General features: G+C 40.3%; 1 protein-coding gene and 1 long non-coding RNA gene across 2 annotated transcripts in view; one reads left to right on the top strand and one right to left on the bottom strand.

Moving 5' to 3' along the window:
* Nucleotides 1–7327, top strand: part of LOC123521566 — a 138464-nt gene extending 131137 nt beyond the window's left edge. Inside the window, exon 3 of the long non-coding RNA XR_006679987.1 lies at nucleotides 6729–7327. This is a non-coding gene — a long non-coding RNA (uncharacterized LOC123521566). The remainder of the gene's footprint in view (nucleotides 1–6728) is intronic.
* A 5757-nt stretch (nucleotides 7328–13084) lies between these two features.
* Nucleotides 13085–13437, bottom strand: LOC101641782 (dynein light chain roadblock-type 1-like). The gene has a single exon (XM_045289083.1). It carries the CDS (start codon nucleotides 13435–13437, stop codon nucleotides 13147–13149), a length of 291 nt encoding a protein of 96 aa, XP_045145018.1. The 3' UTR covers nucleotides 13085–13146.
* Between the last annotated feature and the right edge of the window lie 1212 nt (nucleotides 13438–14649).

The following is a 14649-nucleotide window of genomic DNA, read 5'->3' on the forward strand; positions in this document are numbered from 1 at the left end:
GGTTGGGATGTTTTCGTGATGCACATTTTCTTTACATAAAACTCTGTCTTATACATGAGTTGCTGTGGATTTGTTTCTCCAAAGTACCTAGACTACTACAACATTAATACAGCCCATATCTAATTTTATGTGTAACTTTGTGTCTTTTTAAAGAAAGTTCCTATATAAGGAACTTCTTTTACCCTATCTGATAAACTTCAAGCCCTACCACACCTGGACATGACCATAGGCTGGACGCAATTCAAGCGCTGGAGATAGAACAGAGAGCTAAACAGACCAACTACCTGGTCCCAGGGAGCTTACATTCTCGTCAGGAAGGAAGTAAATGAAATATACAGCATATTAGATGCCAAGTGCAAGAAAAGAAAATAATGCAGGGAAAAAGGAGTTGGAATAGGACCTTTTGAAGTTAGAGAGACTTGGGAAAATGATCCAAATGATGTGGAATTATGCCCTCCCTTGGCATTCATTGGATGATTGGTTCCAAGACCCCTGCAAATACTCAGATCTGTGGTTGTTAAAATCCTGAAGAATTTGCATAGAATACACATCTTCTGGGAATACTTTAAATCATCTCTAGATAGTTGTTGACATCTAAACCAATATAAATGCTTTGTATATAGCTCTTTACACTTCCCCTTAGCCTTTGAAGAATTGTCCTCACCATTTAATTGCTTTTTTCTTTTTAACATGTTTGACCACAGATTGGTTGAATCCAAGGATTCAAAGCCCGTGGATCCAGAGGGCGAGTGTACAGTTTAATGGACCAACATGACAAAACAAAATAGATCACAGTCATACATCTCTCTGAGACAGACTGCAGACTGAGAGGCAGATAGAAATCCAGCTTTCAAGTAAAATCATATATTTGCAGGGACTACCTGCCATGTTTGTAACCCTTTATTATTAGAATGCCATTCTCTCTGCAGTAAACTCTGGCTTAGAAACCATAACCCACGTCCTCAGCCTTCTTTGCTATGGGGACATTCATACCGATATGACTTAGGTACTGCCTAACAGACACACCTGTTCAATACATTGGTTGGGAAGTGAGCGATATCAGGAAACAGGACCCACGGAAAGTTCTTGTTTGTTTCTTTGCTTGTTTGCCTCCCCCCAAGTCAGCAGCAATGAAGCAGTGAGGACTTCCATTGACTGCAAGATGCACTCCTGTTGTGTCCAACACCCAGGTAGACCTGCGTATGGAAAAACAAGGTTGTGAAATGGCCAGCATCAACCACGGTCCTTCTTCCTAGGGTCAGTTCTTGCGATGTTGGGGCAGTGTTCTAGGATGTTCAACTTATTTCTCCAGTCTTCCACTTGGTATTTTTCAGGTAAACTTTTTTATTACAGGCTAAGTCCTTGGAAAGTAACAAGCTGGTGGATTTATTCTCTCCAGAGGTTCCCCATCCACAAAACAAACAACTAAAGAGGCCTGATGATCTACTTCCAAAAGTTCTCTTATGAAACACAGTCCTATCCATACACATGGGCTGCCATAAGTCAGAATCATTTGATAGCAACTGTTTTGTTTTGCATTCTTTGTTTTATTACAAGAGTGCCATTGCTCACACCTAAAAACATGGACGGAGGCAACGTCCCTGAGCCAGAATCTTACTATATGAATAACTTAATATTTTTTAAGCACTCATTGCTGTTAAACACAGGGGAGTCATTTCTGAATCATGGCAACGCTATGTGTGCAGAGTACACGTGCTCTGTCAGGTTTCCATGACTGCCCTTTCAGAAGCAGATAGCATGACCTGCCTTTGAGGTGCCACCCGAAGGTTCCCACCACCAATCTGTCAGTTAGTATTCACGACTTGTTCAGTTGCTATCGAGTTGCTTCCGAGTCACGGCAATCCTATGTACAACAGAACACATGACGCAGTCCTGTGCTATCTTCACAATGCCTATAATGATGACATGTTTGAGCTCATTGTTGGAGGCACGGGGTCAGGTCATCTAACTGATGGTTCTCTTTCCACTGACCCTCTAGTTTGACCAACCATGATAGCCTTCTCCACGAAGTAGTCCTTTCTGATACTATGTCCAAAGCAGGCGAGATGAAGTCACCCTACCTCATGTCTACGGAGCATTCTGCCGATACTTCCGATGAGACAGATTTCCTCATTCTCCTGTCAGTTTATGGTATCTTCAGTATTTTTACCAACATTGTAATTTCACCTTTGCTATTTCTTATTCAATGTCCGGTTTTCACAGGCAGATGAGGGGACTGAAAACATCATGGCTTAATTTGGGCAGACCTTAGTCTTCAAATTGACACCTTTGCTCTTGAGCATTTGAAAGAGATCTTTTGACAACCAATTTACCCAATGCTTTGGTTTTTTAAAAATTATTGCGTGCATGGATTATGGATACAAGTAAAATGAGGTCCTTGCCATCAAACTTTTCTGTTTATTGTAATGTTGCTCATTTGTCCAGATGTGGGGATTTTTGTTTTCTCTATGCTGAGGCATAATTCACACTGAAAGCTGTAGTCTTTGATCTTCATCGGTAAACAGCTTTGAGTGCTGTTGGCTTTCAACAAGCAGGCTGGTGTCATTTGCGTATTGCAGGGGGTTAATGAGCCTTCCTCCAATTCGGATGTGATGGTTTTCTCCGTGTAATCCAGCTTCTTGGATGATTTCTCAGTGTATAGACTGCATAAGGGTGGTGAAATGATAAAACCCTGTCACACACCTTTTCTGACTTTTAAACCATTCGGTGCCCCTTGTTCTGTTTGAACCACTGATGCTTGGAGTAGATACTTGTTCCATAGGCTCTTGAAATCCTATTCTTATAATATGATCCATTGCTAGAGCCACATAGTAGGGTGCCTTTGCATAGTCCGAAAACACAAGTAAACACCTTTCTAGTATTTTCTTCTTCCTCCAAGATCCATCTAATATTAGCATTGATACCAATGGCTCCATGTACTCCTTTCAAAATAATTTTATTTTTTAACAGTCACTGATGTACCATTACAAGCATTTGGGAATTATCTTCAGCAAAATTTTACTTGCATGTGTTCTTAATGGTACTGTTCAATTAACTTCCACATTCTTGTGGTCATCCTTGTTTGGAATGGCACAAATCTGGATCTCATTCAGACATTCGGCCAGGTAATCCAGTGCTACATCAGTTTGTTGGAACAGTATGTTCCATTAAGTAGTGAAGCCTTATATTTCACCAGTGCCTTCAGGGTAGCTTTTTCCTTCGTCACCACTGAAACTTGATCACATGTTACGTCTTAAAATGGCTGAATACTAACCACTTTTTTTCCACAACACTGACTCTGTTTATTGTTTCCATCTTCTTTTAATGCTTCCTGCATCATTCAATATTTTGCCCATTGTTCACGATTGTTAGGTGCTTTGCAGTTGGTTCAGACTCATAGCACCCTTATGTACAATGGAAGAAAACACTGCCCAGCCCTGCGCCATCCTCACAATTGTTCTTATGTTTGAAGCCATCAATGTAACCACTGCATCAATCCCTCTTGTCAAGAGTTTTCCTGCTTTTCACTGCCCCTCGGCTTTACCAGACAATGTCCTGCTTCAGGGACTGGCCTCCCTTCACAACATGCCTATAGTACACGGGACAAAGTCTTGCTATCCTTGCCTATAAGAAGCATTCTGTCTTTTCCTCTTCCAAGACAGCTCTGATCATTTCTTGGCAGCTTATGGTACTTTCAATATTATTTGCCAACACCATAATTCAAATGCATCGTTTTTTCCCCTTGGTTTTCCTTATTCAATGTTCAAATTTCACATGCATATGAGGTGATGGAAAAATAACCTGCCTTGGGTCAGGCACACCTCAGTTCTCATAATAACATCCTTGCTTTCACACACTTTCAAGGGGTCTTGTGCAGCAAATGTGCCCAATGCAATGTGTTCTTTGTTTTCTTTACTGCTGTTTCCATGACCACTGATTGTGGACCCACGCAAGGGGAAATCCTTGACAACTTCAATCTTTTCTGTTTATTATGAGGTTACCTACTCATCCAATGGAGAGGAGTCTGGTTTTCATTATCCATTGAGGTATAACCCATCTTGAAGGCTGCAACCCTTAATCTTCATCAGCAAGTGTTTCACTTGCCTGAAGCAAGGTAGTTTGCCCCTAGGATCCTTCGATATTTCAACTCAAAGTGTGACTTGTTTCTTCAGTTGTCTCAGCTTGAGATACACCGAGTGTATTCCTCTCTTTTGGTTCTCTAACTCCAAGCCTTTGTACTTTTCCCTCTAATGCTTTACTTAGTCTTCGCAAGCTGCCTTTTGAACTTTTTTCTTCAGCTCTCTTACTTTATTTTTTATGTCTTTCTCTACTCTATATTCAACAGCAATTTTCAGTGTTTTCTGACACCCACTTTGGTCTTTTCTTTTTTGTCTTTTTTAAAAAAAACCATTTGTTGGAAGCTAATCCAGACATCACATCATTCCATAGTTCAATCACATCAAGCAGTATGGTACAATCGCTACCACAATCAGTATCAAAACATTTTCTTTCTTCTTGGACTCCTGAATATCAGCTCCTTTTTAACCCCCCTCCCCCAAGAAACTATATTCTACTTGTTTTCTCTAAAGGTTCATCAATCCTGGGTTTCATATCCTGATAAACAGAAAAAAAACCCCATATAACAAAAATTCATGAGGGCTACCCCAATGACAAAATACATTTTTTGTCATCAGATAATCCCTGATATGAAAACAAAACAAACAAAAACAGAAAATGTTGAAAACCATATCAGAGGGGGATCAAGTAACAAGATTTTAGCTGTCCGAGTCAGGTTTATTATTTTCATCTCCTGTTGTCATCTCTCCAATATACTGTTTGGGAAGCAGTTTATTTCCATCCCTCCATTATGGATAGAGGGAAATCTTTGTCCTTTAAATGATCTTTTCTTCCTTCATGTAGTATGCTCTGGATGTCAAACCAACTCATCTGGTCTTCAACTCTTCCTCAATGTTTCACATATATTCTAGGGATGGTCTTTAAATTCAGGTGGGATATACTCAAGATTGTATTTTGGCTCCTATGAACTTATTTTAGTTTATTTCAGCTTTAGCACGAAGCAATTGATTGTCTGTTCCACAGTCTGCCCCAGTCTTGTTTGGGCTGATGATATTGAACTTCTCCATAACTTGTCCCAAAGATGTAGTCTATTTTATTCCATCTGTTGAAGTCCACATATATAGTTGTCACTTACGCTGTTGGGAAAAAAAATCTGCAATGAAGAAGTTATTGATATTGTAAAATTCTATCATGGGATTCCCAGTTTTATTCTATGACCAAGGCCATATATTGAAAACTACTTATTTTTCCTATTTTCAACTTTGCACTTGAGTTTTATACTTTTGAATTCTAATCACGAGTACTTATCAGTGCATCTTGATTGCATGCTTGATCAAGTTCAGACAGAAGAATCTCGTAGGATTCTTCAATTTAATTATCACTGACTTTAGTAATTGGTATGTAAGTTTGAATGCTAGTTTTATTAACTGGTCTTCCTGGTTAGTATACAGATATTTTACTATGGTTTTTTTTTTACCGTGAATGTGGTGCCATTTCTCTTGAACTTGTCATTCTTGTTTCCTGATTTAAAATAGACTATTTTAGCTTACCAGTGCATGGATTGATCTTCATGTGTCCCATTTCGTTTTGACAACTTCTAATTTTCCTAGATTCCTATTTTGTATATTTCACATTCCAATTCTTAATCGATGTATGTAAATGTTCCTTCTCATTTTCAGTTTATGCCCTAACAGCAAATGAAGGTCCCAAACACGTTGCTCCATCCATGTCATTAGGTTGACACCATTCTGAATAGGCAGGTTTCCACAGTAGTGTTTTGAGGACCTGCCAACTGGAGAGACTCGTCCTTTGGTATGGTATCAGATAGTGTTGCGTTGCTATTCACAAGGTTTTTAGCAGACCACTTTTTCCTTCTTCCTAGCCTACTCTTAGTTAGGAAGCTCTACAAAATCCTGTTCATCGTGGATGACCCTGTTATAGCTTCCAGCATCACAGTAACAGGGAAGTCACCACTGTATGCAAGACAAATGCTTTTCATTTTAATGAATAAATCTCAAGTTAGATCCCAAATTCCTCGCTAAGGTCATGTTTGAATTGTGCAGATTTTTACATCCATAAAAAGATGTTTTGATTTAATCTGAGATACAGTATTAGTGACCCAAAAAACGCTTCTGTCCTGCATCGAAGATGAAACTAAATTAGGATCTGTGTATAGCATTGAATAATTCTCATAGGAAGACCTTTTATTAACATTTAATTTAATCTCAAGAATTGCTTGTGTTGTCCAAATTACATTGTCTGGAGCTAGTTGTTCTGTCATTCGCAGTAATGAAGTGCAAAATTCAGTAGCAATCACACTGAGGCAAGATATTAGTCTGAAAAGTCTGTGGGAAGCTATAGCAAAAAGAATGTAATAATAGTCTCTTGAAGAATACATCATTTTCAGTCCACAGCTGGGTGTGAAGAAAAGTCTTGCATGGATGAGGAATCGAAGAGGCAGATTGCTGTAGAGCTAGCTTGGTAAACCGGGCTTGAGCACTAACTGGCGACTGTTGCGTTTTCCTAAAGACACGTAGCTTTTTGAGATGGTTTAAACAGATAGTGTATTGGAGCACCTTACGTGAATATGCTTCATATGGAGCAGTTACTCAACATATATTTGTTTTCCTTTCTCCCTCTTATCTTGGCAGCTGTAGCACCAAGACCATGAGGTGGGCCACAGCTGGCCCCCTTACAATTCAGCACCATAATGGCAGTCTCACATGGAGTAATAAAAGCCAGGAAAATAAAGAAATATGTAAACACTGAAAAGAAAAAGAGGAATCTACCACTGTCAAAGAAATTCTGGTGGCAAAATAGATAAAGCAATTGAGTGTTAACGGAAAGGTCAGTGCTTAGAACCCATCCCTGGCTCTATAGAAGAGAAGGATGTGGCAATCCACTAGTGTTAAGATTACAGCCTAGAAAGCATATAAAGCAGGTGTGCTCTGTCATCATATAGGGTCATTGTCCGTCAGAATGAGCCCAATAAGACATAACAAGAACATCACAATGAAGGAGAGGACATCATTTTCCACCTAGAACCATAAAGACAGTTCAAGTGTCTACGTAACATCGTTACATCATCGTCATTGTCTTTGTGCTAAGTCAGGGACAGCGTGGAGTTTCTGTTGAAGATGTCATGTTATTCTCTCACTTAATCCCCATAACAAACTTGAGAAGTAAATTTCATCATTGATGAGAGCACCATAAAACTTCCTTGCAAGACGTTGAACTACCTTGTAAGATGTTGAACTACCTTACAAGACATTGAACTACCTTGCAAGACGTTGAGCCACATCAAAGAAACAAACACAAGAAACTCCACTTTAAAGAAAAAATAAAATGTAATATTGGGCCCCAGATCAACACTTACATCAAAGAAGCCACCACAAAAACGTGTGACCCCTGATAAGACTGAGCTGACACCTGACCGACACCCAAAAGCTAGCCGAGTCACCTAAAGCATGGAAAGACCCGATAAGACTGGGCTGAGACTTGACCGAAGTCTAAAAACTAGCCAAGCCACCTAAAGCGTGGACAAACCCGATAAGACTTGACTGGGACAGTAAATACGTCAAAGAGCCAGCCAAAATGTCAATTTAAACCCGGGTAGAGACACTGACTTTTAGAGAGCTAGGAACCAAGGAGACATCATCTCCTGCTCTCTCCAACTCTCCCAGGGGTGAGCACACCTATGAGGCAATGCTGATTAGGACTATGGTGCTAATATGAAATGTGTGAAGAGTGTTGTTATTCTGCCTTTATGCTCATAGTTGTTATTCTGCCCTTATGCTTATAGTTGTTTGCCTTTAATAGTTTGAGTAATATTTTAGATTGTTTGATGTGTGTTTGCAGTGAATAAAACGAGCATTCGAAAAAGTCTAAGAGCGTTAAGTAATTATTGATCACGCCGCTCATGACAATCATTGCTTCAGAGTTGAAGAAAAATGCTAAGAGAGGAGTGAACTAACCCACACGCATGGAGCTCGTGAGAGAAAGGACTAGGTTTGAAAGCAGGCAGCTGAGGTTTAGGGTCAAAAACCTGCACGACTGCACGGTAGAGCCTCCAAGAGCAATTTCCTACACCAAACGCTAGTGTAGAATAGGATTGTGTTGGTTACAATTTCAAGACAAATACTAAACGGTCAGGAATATGCAATAAACACCTGAGTTCGAAGTGAAGACAATGCTAAAATATTACTGAAAAACATGACAGAAAACAAACGACATCGGAGATTTCTGTTGCTTTAAGTCATGGAGTCAAACACTGATCACTTTCTTGGAGTTAGGTAGATTTTGGAAGTGATTTTTACTACAAAATAAGAAGGAATGAAGAAAAGGACCATACAGACAGCTCCCACTGATTTTTTTAATAGAAATGTCATTCTCCTTCTTGATGATCCAGAGCCTTCAATAAATGGAATTGCTACCCCAATTGACAAAATGCCAACATTGTCTAACTTTTCTTTATTGCTGGCGCACACTTTTTATAATGTGTGTTTTTAATGGATGCATAATGAAAATATATTTCTAAGTTTATATATAAGGTTCCCAATGCCCAATGATAAGAAAGGTCAGATTTATACAGATTCTGATAACAAAAGACAATGATAATAAAAACTTTTTTTAAAAAGCACTCACTGTACATCAGAACTGACTTATGGTAGATTCACTGGAACAGAAATTGGATGGTGTGGTAGTTACATAAACTCCTGTCAACTTGCAAAGGAGTGGAATCTAGCCTGTCAATCAAATGGCAACTTGATGACCTCATTTGGAGGCACCACCTGGAGACCAATGCCATCGTTAAGATGCTTCCACCACCATTGAATCCACAGACTTTCCACTCACTAGCCTGTGATCTTCCTGCACTCAGTGTCATTGCATGTGTTGCATGAGTCTGAAGATGAATGTACAGACTGGCATCGAACATATGGGCTAATATCGGACATATGGATTTCATCTGGACTGGGCTGGAATGTTTTCTTCATATACAATTACTTTTATATATAAAGCTCTTTCTGATACACATATGAGTGTCTGAATTTGTTTTTCCAGACCACCCACAAAATGAAGATGGTAAATTGGGGCCTACCCATCCTCTGATTCTGGCCAATGAAAGTTTAAATTGGTATAGTATTCTGGGGAAGTAATTTAGCTGTAGATATTAAAATGTAATATGTACATATTCTGTAACTTAATTCAATTTTGCAGAAGTATATATATATGTATATAGATAGATAGATAGACAGATAGATGGAAAAAATCAGGAGAAAAATCTGACTAAATTTTGATTCAGCCTAACTCTCAGTAATTAGGTTAAAAAAAGTTGTCCATTATATTTATAGGTCCCAAAGTGGAGAGTGACCTATAGTAATCTATAGTAAAGTAAATTGCCGAATAATGACTATAATATTTCGTTAAAGTTAAATCTTATATCCTATATATCTTCATCTTATGTATCTTTAAAAATATTTTTGTATGCATAAACAGATAAATAACAAAAAATGATGTTTTCGGGTTGACATAGATGGTGGCAACCCCCCATGTGTTGCTATGAGCCTGTATCAGGGTAGGACTGTGCCCCACAGGATTTTCAATGCCTAGTTTTTCAGAATTAGATCTTTAGGCATTTTCTTCAGAGGTACTGCAGGGCCTAGTTTTTCAGAATTAGATCTTTAGGCATTTTCTTCAGAGGTACTGCAGGGCCAACTTGAACCCCAACCTTTCAGGGGGCAGCTGAGTGCATTAATCATTTATACTACTGAGGGACTCCAGGAAGATGCTGTTAATATTGGTTATTTCAAGAGAGTGGGATTGAAAGGATGGAGAGAATTAATAACTATTCTCACCTATCAGTACGGTTTAGTGGTAAGTGCTTGGATGTTAACCAAAAGATCTGTGTTCAAACCCACCGCTCATCCACTTTATGGGGGACCGATGTGGCAGTCTACTTCTGGAGGGTATGCAGCTTTGGAAATCCTGTTGGGCAGTTGGACTGTGTCCTATAGGGCTGCTGTGAGATAAAATCCACTGGATGGCAACGGGTTTAATGGTGCTTGACCTGTTATAAACATGTGAGGTATTCTAAACATGAGACCTTTTCTTGCATGGCAAATCATACATGAAAGAAAGATAACTTACTACTTCTCAGACTTCCCTATGCTTTGTTCCCATATTTTTGTTACCCTTTTTATTCTTGCATCCTTCATAGCATCTTATTTATTCATTTATATCATTTTATTAGGGGCTCAGACAAATCTTATCACAATTCATACATACATCGATTGTGTAAAACACATTTGTACATTCATTGCCCTCATCATTCTCAAAACCTTTGCTCTCCACCTATGCCCCTGGCATCAGCTAATTATTTATTTTTACAATGTTGATATTTACTACAGTATGTTTGACCTTCACGGTGGTTTTCAAGAGGTGAGTCCCCAGAGTGGATGAATAATGACTATATGTATGATGTATAAAACACCCCATCATCCTCTAATAGCTTGGTAGATTTTGAACATTAAGCCTCATATACACCACAGAATTAAACATTATACCCTTCATGTAGTGATTTACCAATTTCCAGATGAATACTTAATGTAATCCTTTGTGCATTATGCAGTGTTACTAATCCTTTTTAGCCAGGGAAACACTGATCATGTGTTGCAATTCTGCATATTTTCAACCCAGCAGGAGATTATTTGGTTACAAGATAATAGGAGCCAATCTATTGTCTCTCAAGATGATTGGGTAGAGAGATACTTGACCATGGTGGATAGGTAGGTATTTGAAAAAGAAATCAGAGTACAGTGAACCCTCGTTTATCGCGGTTAATCGGTTCTAGACCCTACCGTGATAAATGAAATTCCGCGAAGTAGGATTCCTTATTTGTAAATCAAAGATTTTCGTAGTTAGAGCATAGAGGACATGAAAAAACACCCTTTAGTCACAATTACACTCGTATTACCCAATTTATTAAACAAAAAAGGGAAAATACAGTAAAACATTTTGGACGTTACAATTATCATTTATTATTTATTATATTATTTATGGCACCAAGCGTGTACAGTATGAGCCAATCAGTGGCAGTAATGACAGAGCATGCGCTGTTCCGCAAAAACCGCGATAGAGTGAAGCCGTGGAAGTCGAAGCGCGAAGTGGTGAGGGTTCACTGGGTAATTCACAGTAAGAATTACTTGGAAGCATGTTGGTGGGCCATCTTTCAGACACTTGCTGCTGCCTCAGAATCCCTTTGCTTTACATAGAACCTGTGAAATTAGTAAAGACATTCCTTAGAGAAGTTACCGGTTCCATTCCATCCAATAAAAGGAGTCCCACAAGTTTTCTGGTTTCTCAGTGCACATAAAAATTATATTTACATTGCTCCATGGGAAGAACTGGAGGAAATCATGCTCAGTGAAGTAAGTCAAACACAAAAGGCCAAGTACAACATGAGCCCACTGAGGTAAGGTTAAAAAACAAAACAAAAATAAACAAACAAAATGGGGCATAGGGGAAAAGTTACTATATACATACATCCCTGGGCGGATGTCCACCAACTACGGCAGGGCCAAACCCAATCCAAGGATACATACAGCAGCCAATTAAATAAGAGGGGGAGAGAAAGAGGGAAAAAAAGGCATGGGTAGGTGGGGAGCAGGGCTCTAATCCACCCAAGGGGAAGGTATTGTTTATATTTCCACAGGAGAAGGACAGAAAGACCAGGCTTCAACCCCACGTACCAAGATGTGAATACAACATACCGGCCTGTATACCAGGGAATCTCACAGGTCAGTAACCAGTGCTTACAATGAAACGTCAGCAGGCCTTCTCAGTTGAACCACAACAAGGACTGCGACTTACTCTCTCATCATTGTCTTCTGTAGTCACTGGGTAGAATTGTAGAAAAGAAAGCTCTAATGAGTTCAGTGTCTGGGCATTTAAGATGGCACAGGAAATGGTAATTATTTGGATTGGACATCTATAGCTAAGTACAACTGAAACTTCACAGAAAGATAAAGAGCAGCTAAGAATGCGTCACAGCCAGCAGATCCCAATGTGAAAGCTAAGAGGTCTGATTCAACGGCATACAATTAAGCTCTCGCCTCCTCTAACAACAGGACAGAGAAAACCTGAGGACAAAGCCCATAATTCAGGCATCTACTGGCTATACTTTTTAAACTGTCTGAATGTACAACCAAGGTAGGTCTATTACGCCAAGGTCAGAAACCAGGGTGGGAAGACTAGGTGTCCTGACACGTGGGATGAGAACCTCTAGGTCATAATTATCAGGGTTGGAGTGTGTTCTAGAAGCTTGCTGTTGCTAGGTACCATCGAGTTGGTTCCCACGCTTAAAGACCCTCGGTTCAACAGAAGGAAACACTGCCTGCTCCTGCACCATTCTCACAATGGTTCTTAAATGTTTGAGCCCATTGTTGCAGCTGCTGTGTCGATCCATTGGTCAAGGGCCTTCCTGTTTTTTAGCTACGCCTCTTTTTAAAATCAAGTATGATGTCCTTCTCCAGGGACTGGTCTCTCCTTATCACATACCCCAAGTGCATGGGATGAAGTCTCGTGCTCCTTGTCTCTAAGGAGCATTCTGGCTGTACTTCCTCCAAGAAAAAGATGTTCATTCTTCTGGCAGTCCACAGTATATTCGATTTTCTTTGCTAACCCGCTAATTTGAATGCATCACTTTTTCTTTTCTTTTCTTTTTTTTTAAGCAAGCATTTAGGTTATTTTTAGGTAAAGGAAAACAGACTTTTCCAAGGGCGACGGGTGAACTGAAGGTCAGGAGGAAGCAGGCGGGGGCTCCTCACAGCTCTTGCTCCGACCTCCAGGTGCCATGGGAGGGGTCTCTGGAAGGAGAAGGCCCTGCCGCGGGACCTCGGCAGCCACAGGTGCGGCAGAGGCTTCCTTCCACAGGTGGGGCGGGCAAGGCAGCGGCTCTCCCTTGGTCATTGGATTGGCTCGAGTGTATGATTCCATTTGTAATGGATTGGCATGATTAACGCTTGGGGGCAGAGGGATTAATTTAAGGACTAACATAAGGAGCCGAGTAGCTTATTCGGTTGGATTCTGAACCACAATCAGGAAATAGTCTTTATCTGGTGCAACCATAATTTCATTGTTCTTGGAACGAATTCGCGGGAAGGTGAGGTCCTTCTGGGGGTCGATTTCTCGCACAGTGCTCCTGGCCTTCAAGATGAAGTTGTGCATGAGGTTGGTGTGCTGTGGGGTGGTGGGGTTGTCCATGGTGCTTTTGAAGGGAATGCCTTCCTCGGTCACCACGATGATCCCCTGCACACCCTTCTGACGCTGCAGTCGCTTCAGGGTTTCTTCCACCTCTGCCATCTCAAAGCCATCCTGCAGCTCTGCGTCGCCAGCACTCGCCCAGGCTCTGGCGCATCACTTTTTCTTTAAGCACCATGAGTGGAGCAGATTAGATGGCAACTAATTAACTAACAATATCAATTCTTTAATACTTTAATTCTTTATTGGGGTCTCTTACATCTCTTAACACAATCCATACATTCTTCCAATGTGTCGAGCACATTTGCATGTATGCCGCCATCATCACTTTCAAAGCATTCTCTTCCAACAGTGCACATAAAAATTATATTTACATTGCTCCACGGGAAAAACTGGAGAAAATCATGCTAAGCGAAGTAAGTCAAACATAAAAGGACAAGTACAACATGAGTCCACTGAGGTAAACTTAAAAAACAAAACAAAACAAAAACAAACAAACAAAAATGGGGCATAGGGGAAAAGTTACTATATACATACAGCCCTGGGGTGATGTCCAGCAACTATGGCAAGGGCCAAACCCAATCCAAGGATACATACAGCAGCCAATTAAATATCAGCTTCCCTGATATCAGCCCCTGATATCAGCTTCCCATTTCTTCCCCCTCCCTCCCCTGCCCGCCATCCCTCACGGACCTTTGGTAAGTTGTAGATTATTTTTTCCAACATCTTACATAGTCCTCTGTCGCCCCTCACCCACTTTTCCATTATTCGTCACCCTGGGAGGAGGTTCTAGGATGATCCTTGTGATCGATTGCCCCTTTTTCCAGCCACCCTCCCCTAATCCTCCTGGTATCTCTACTCACCTTGTTGGCCCTGAGGGGTTTATCTATTCTGGATTCGCTGTGTTGCCAGCTCTTAGCTGTAGCAGTGTGTATGTTCTGGTCTAATCTAGTTTATAAGATAGAATTGAGGTTATGATAGTGGTGGGAAGGAAGCACCAAAGAGCTAGAGGAATGTTTTGTGTTTCATTGGTGCTACACTGCACCCTGACTGGCTTATCTCTTCCCTGTGACCCCTCTGTGAGGGGATGTCCAATTGTCTACAGGTGGGCATTGGGTCTCCACTCCACTCTACTCCCGTTCTTTTCATTTCTGAATTGTTTACCCCGCCTATCTAATCTACATAGACATGCAGATACATTAATAGGTGCAAAAACCAGACAACGCCAAATAAAACAACAAAGGAAGTCAAAATCAATAAGCAATAACAATAGCAGAAAGCAAGAACAAAATAACAATAACAAAAAGAAAGCCA

Source organism: Echinops telfairi, unplaced genomic scaffold (genome assembly GCF_000313985.2).
Source record: "Echinops telfairi isolate 266 unplaced genomic scaffold, ASM31398v2 ScPeMD7_24;HRSCAF=84, whole genome shotgun sequence".
Taxonomy (NCBI): Eukaryota; Metazoa; Chordata; class Mammalia; order Afrosoricida; family Tenrecidae; genus Echinops; species Echinops telfairi.

Coding starts and splice junctions, on each gene's coding strand:
- LOC101641782 (XM_045289083.1), bottom strand. CDS start 13,437: ATGGCAGAGGTGGAAGAAACCCTGAAGCGACTGCAGCGTCAGAAGGGT.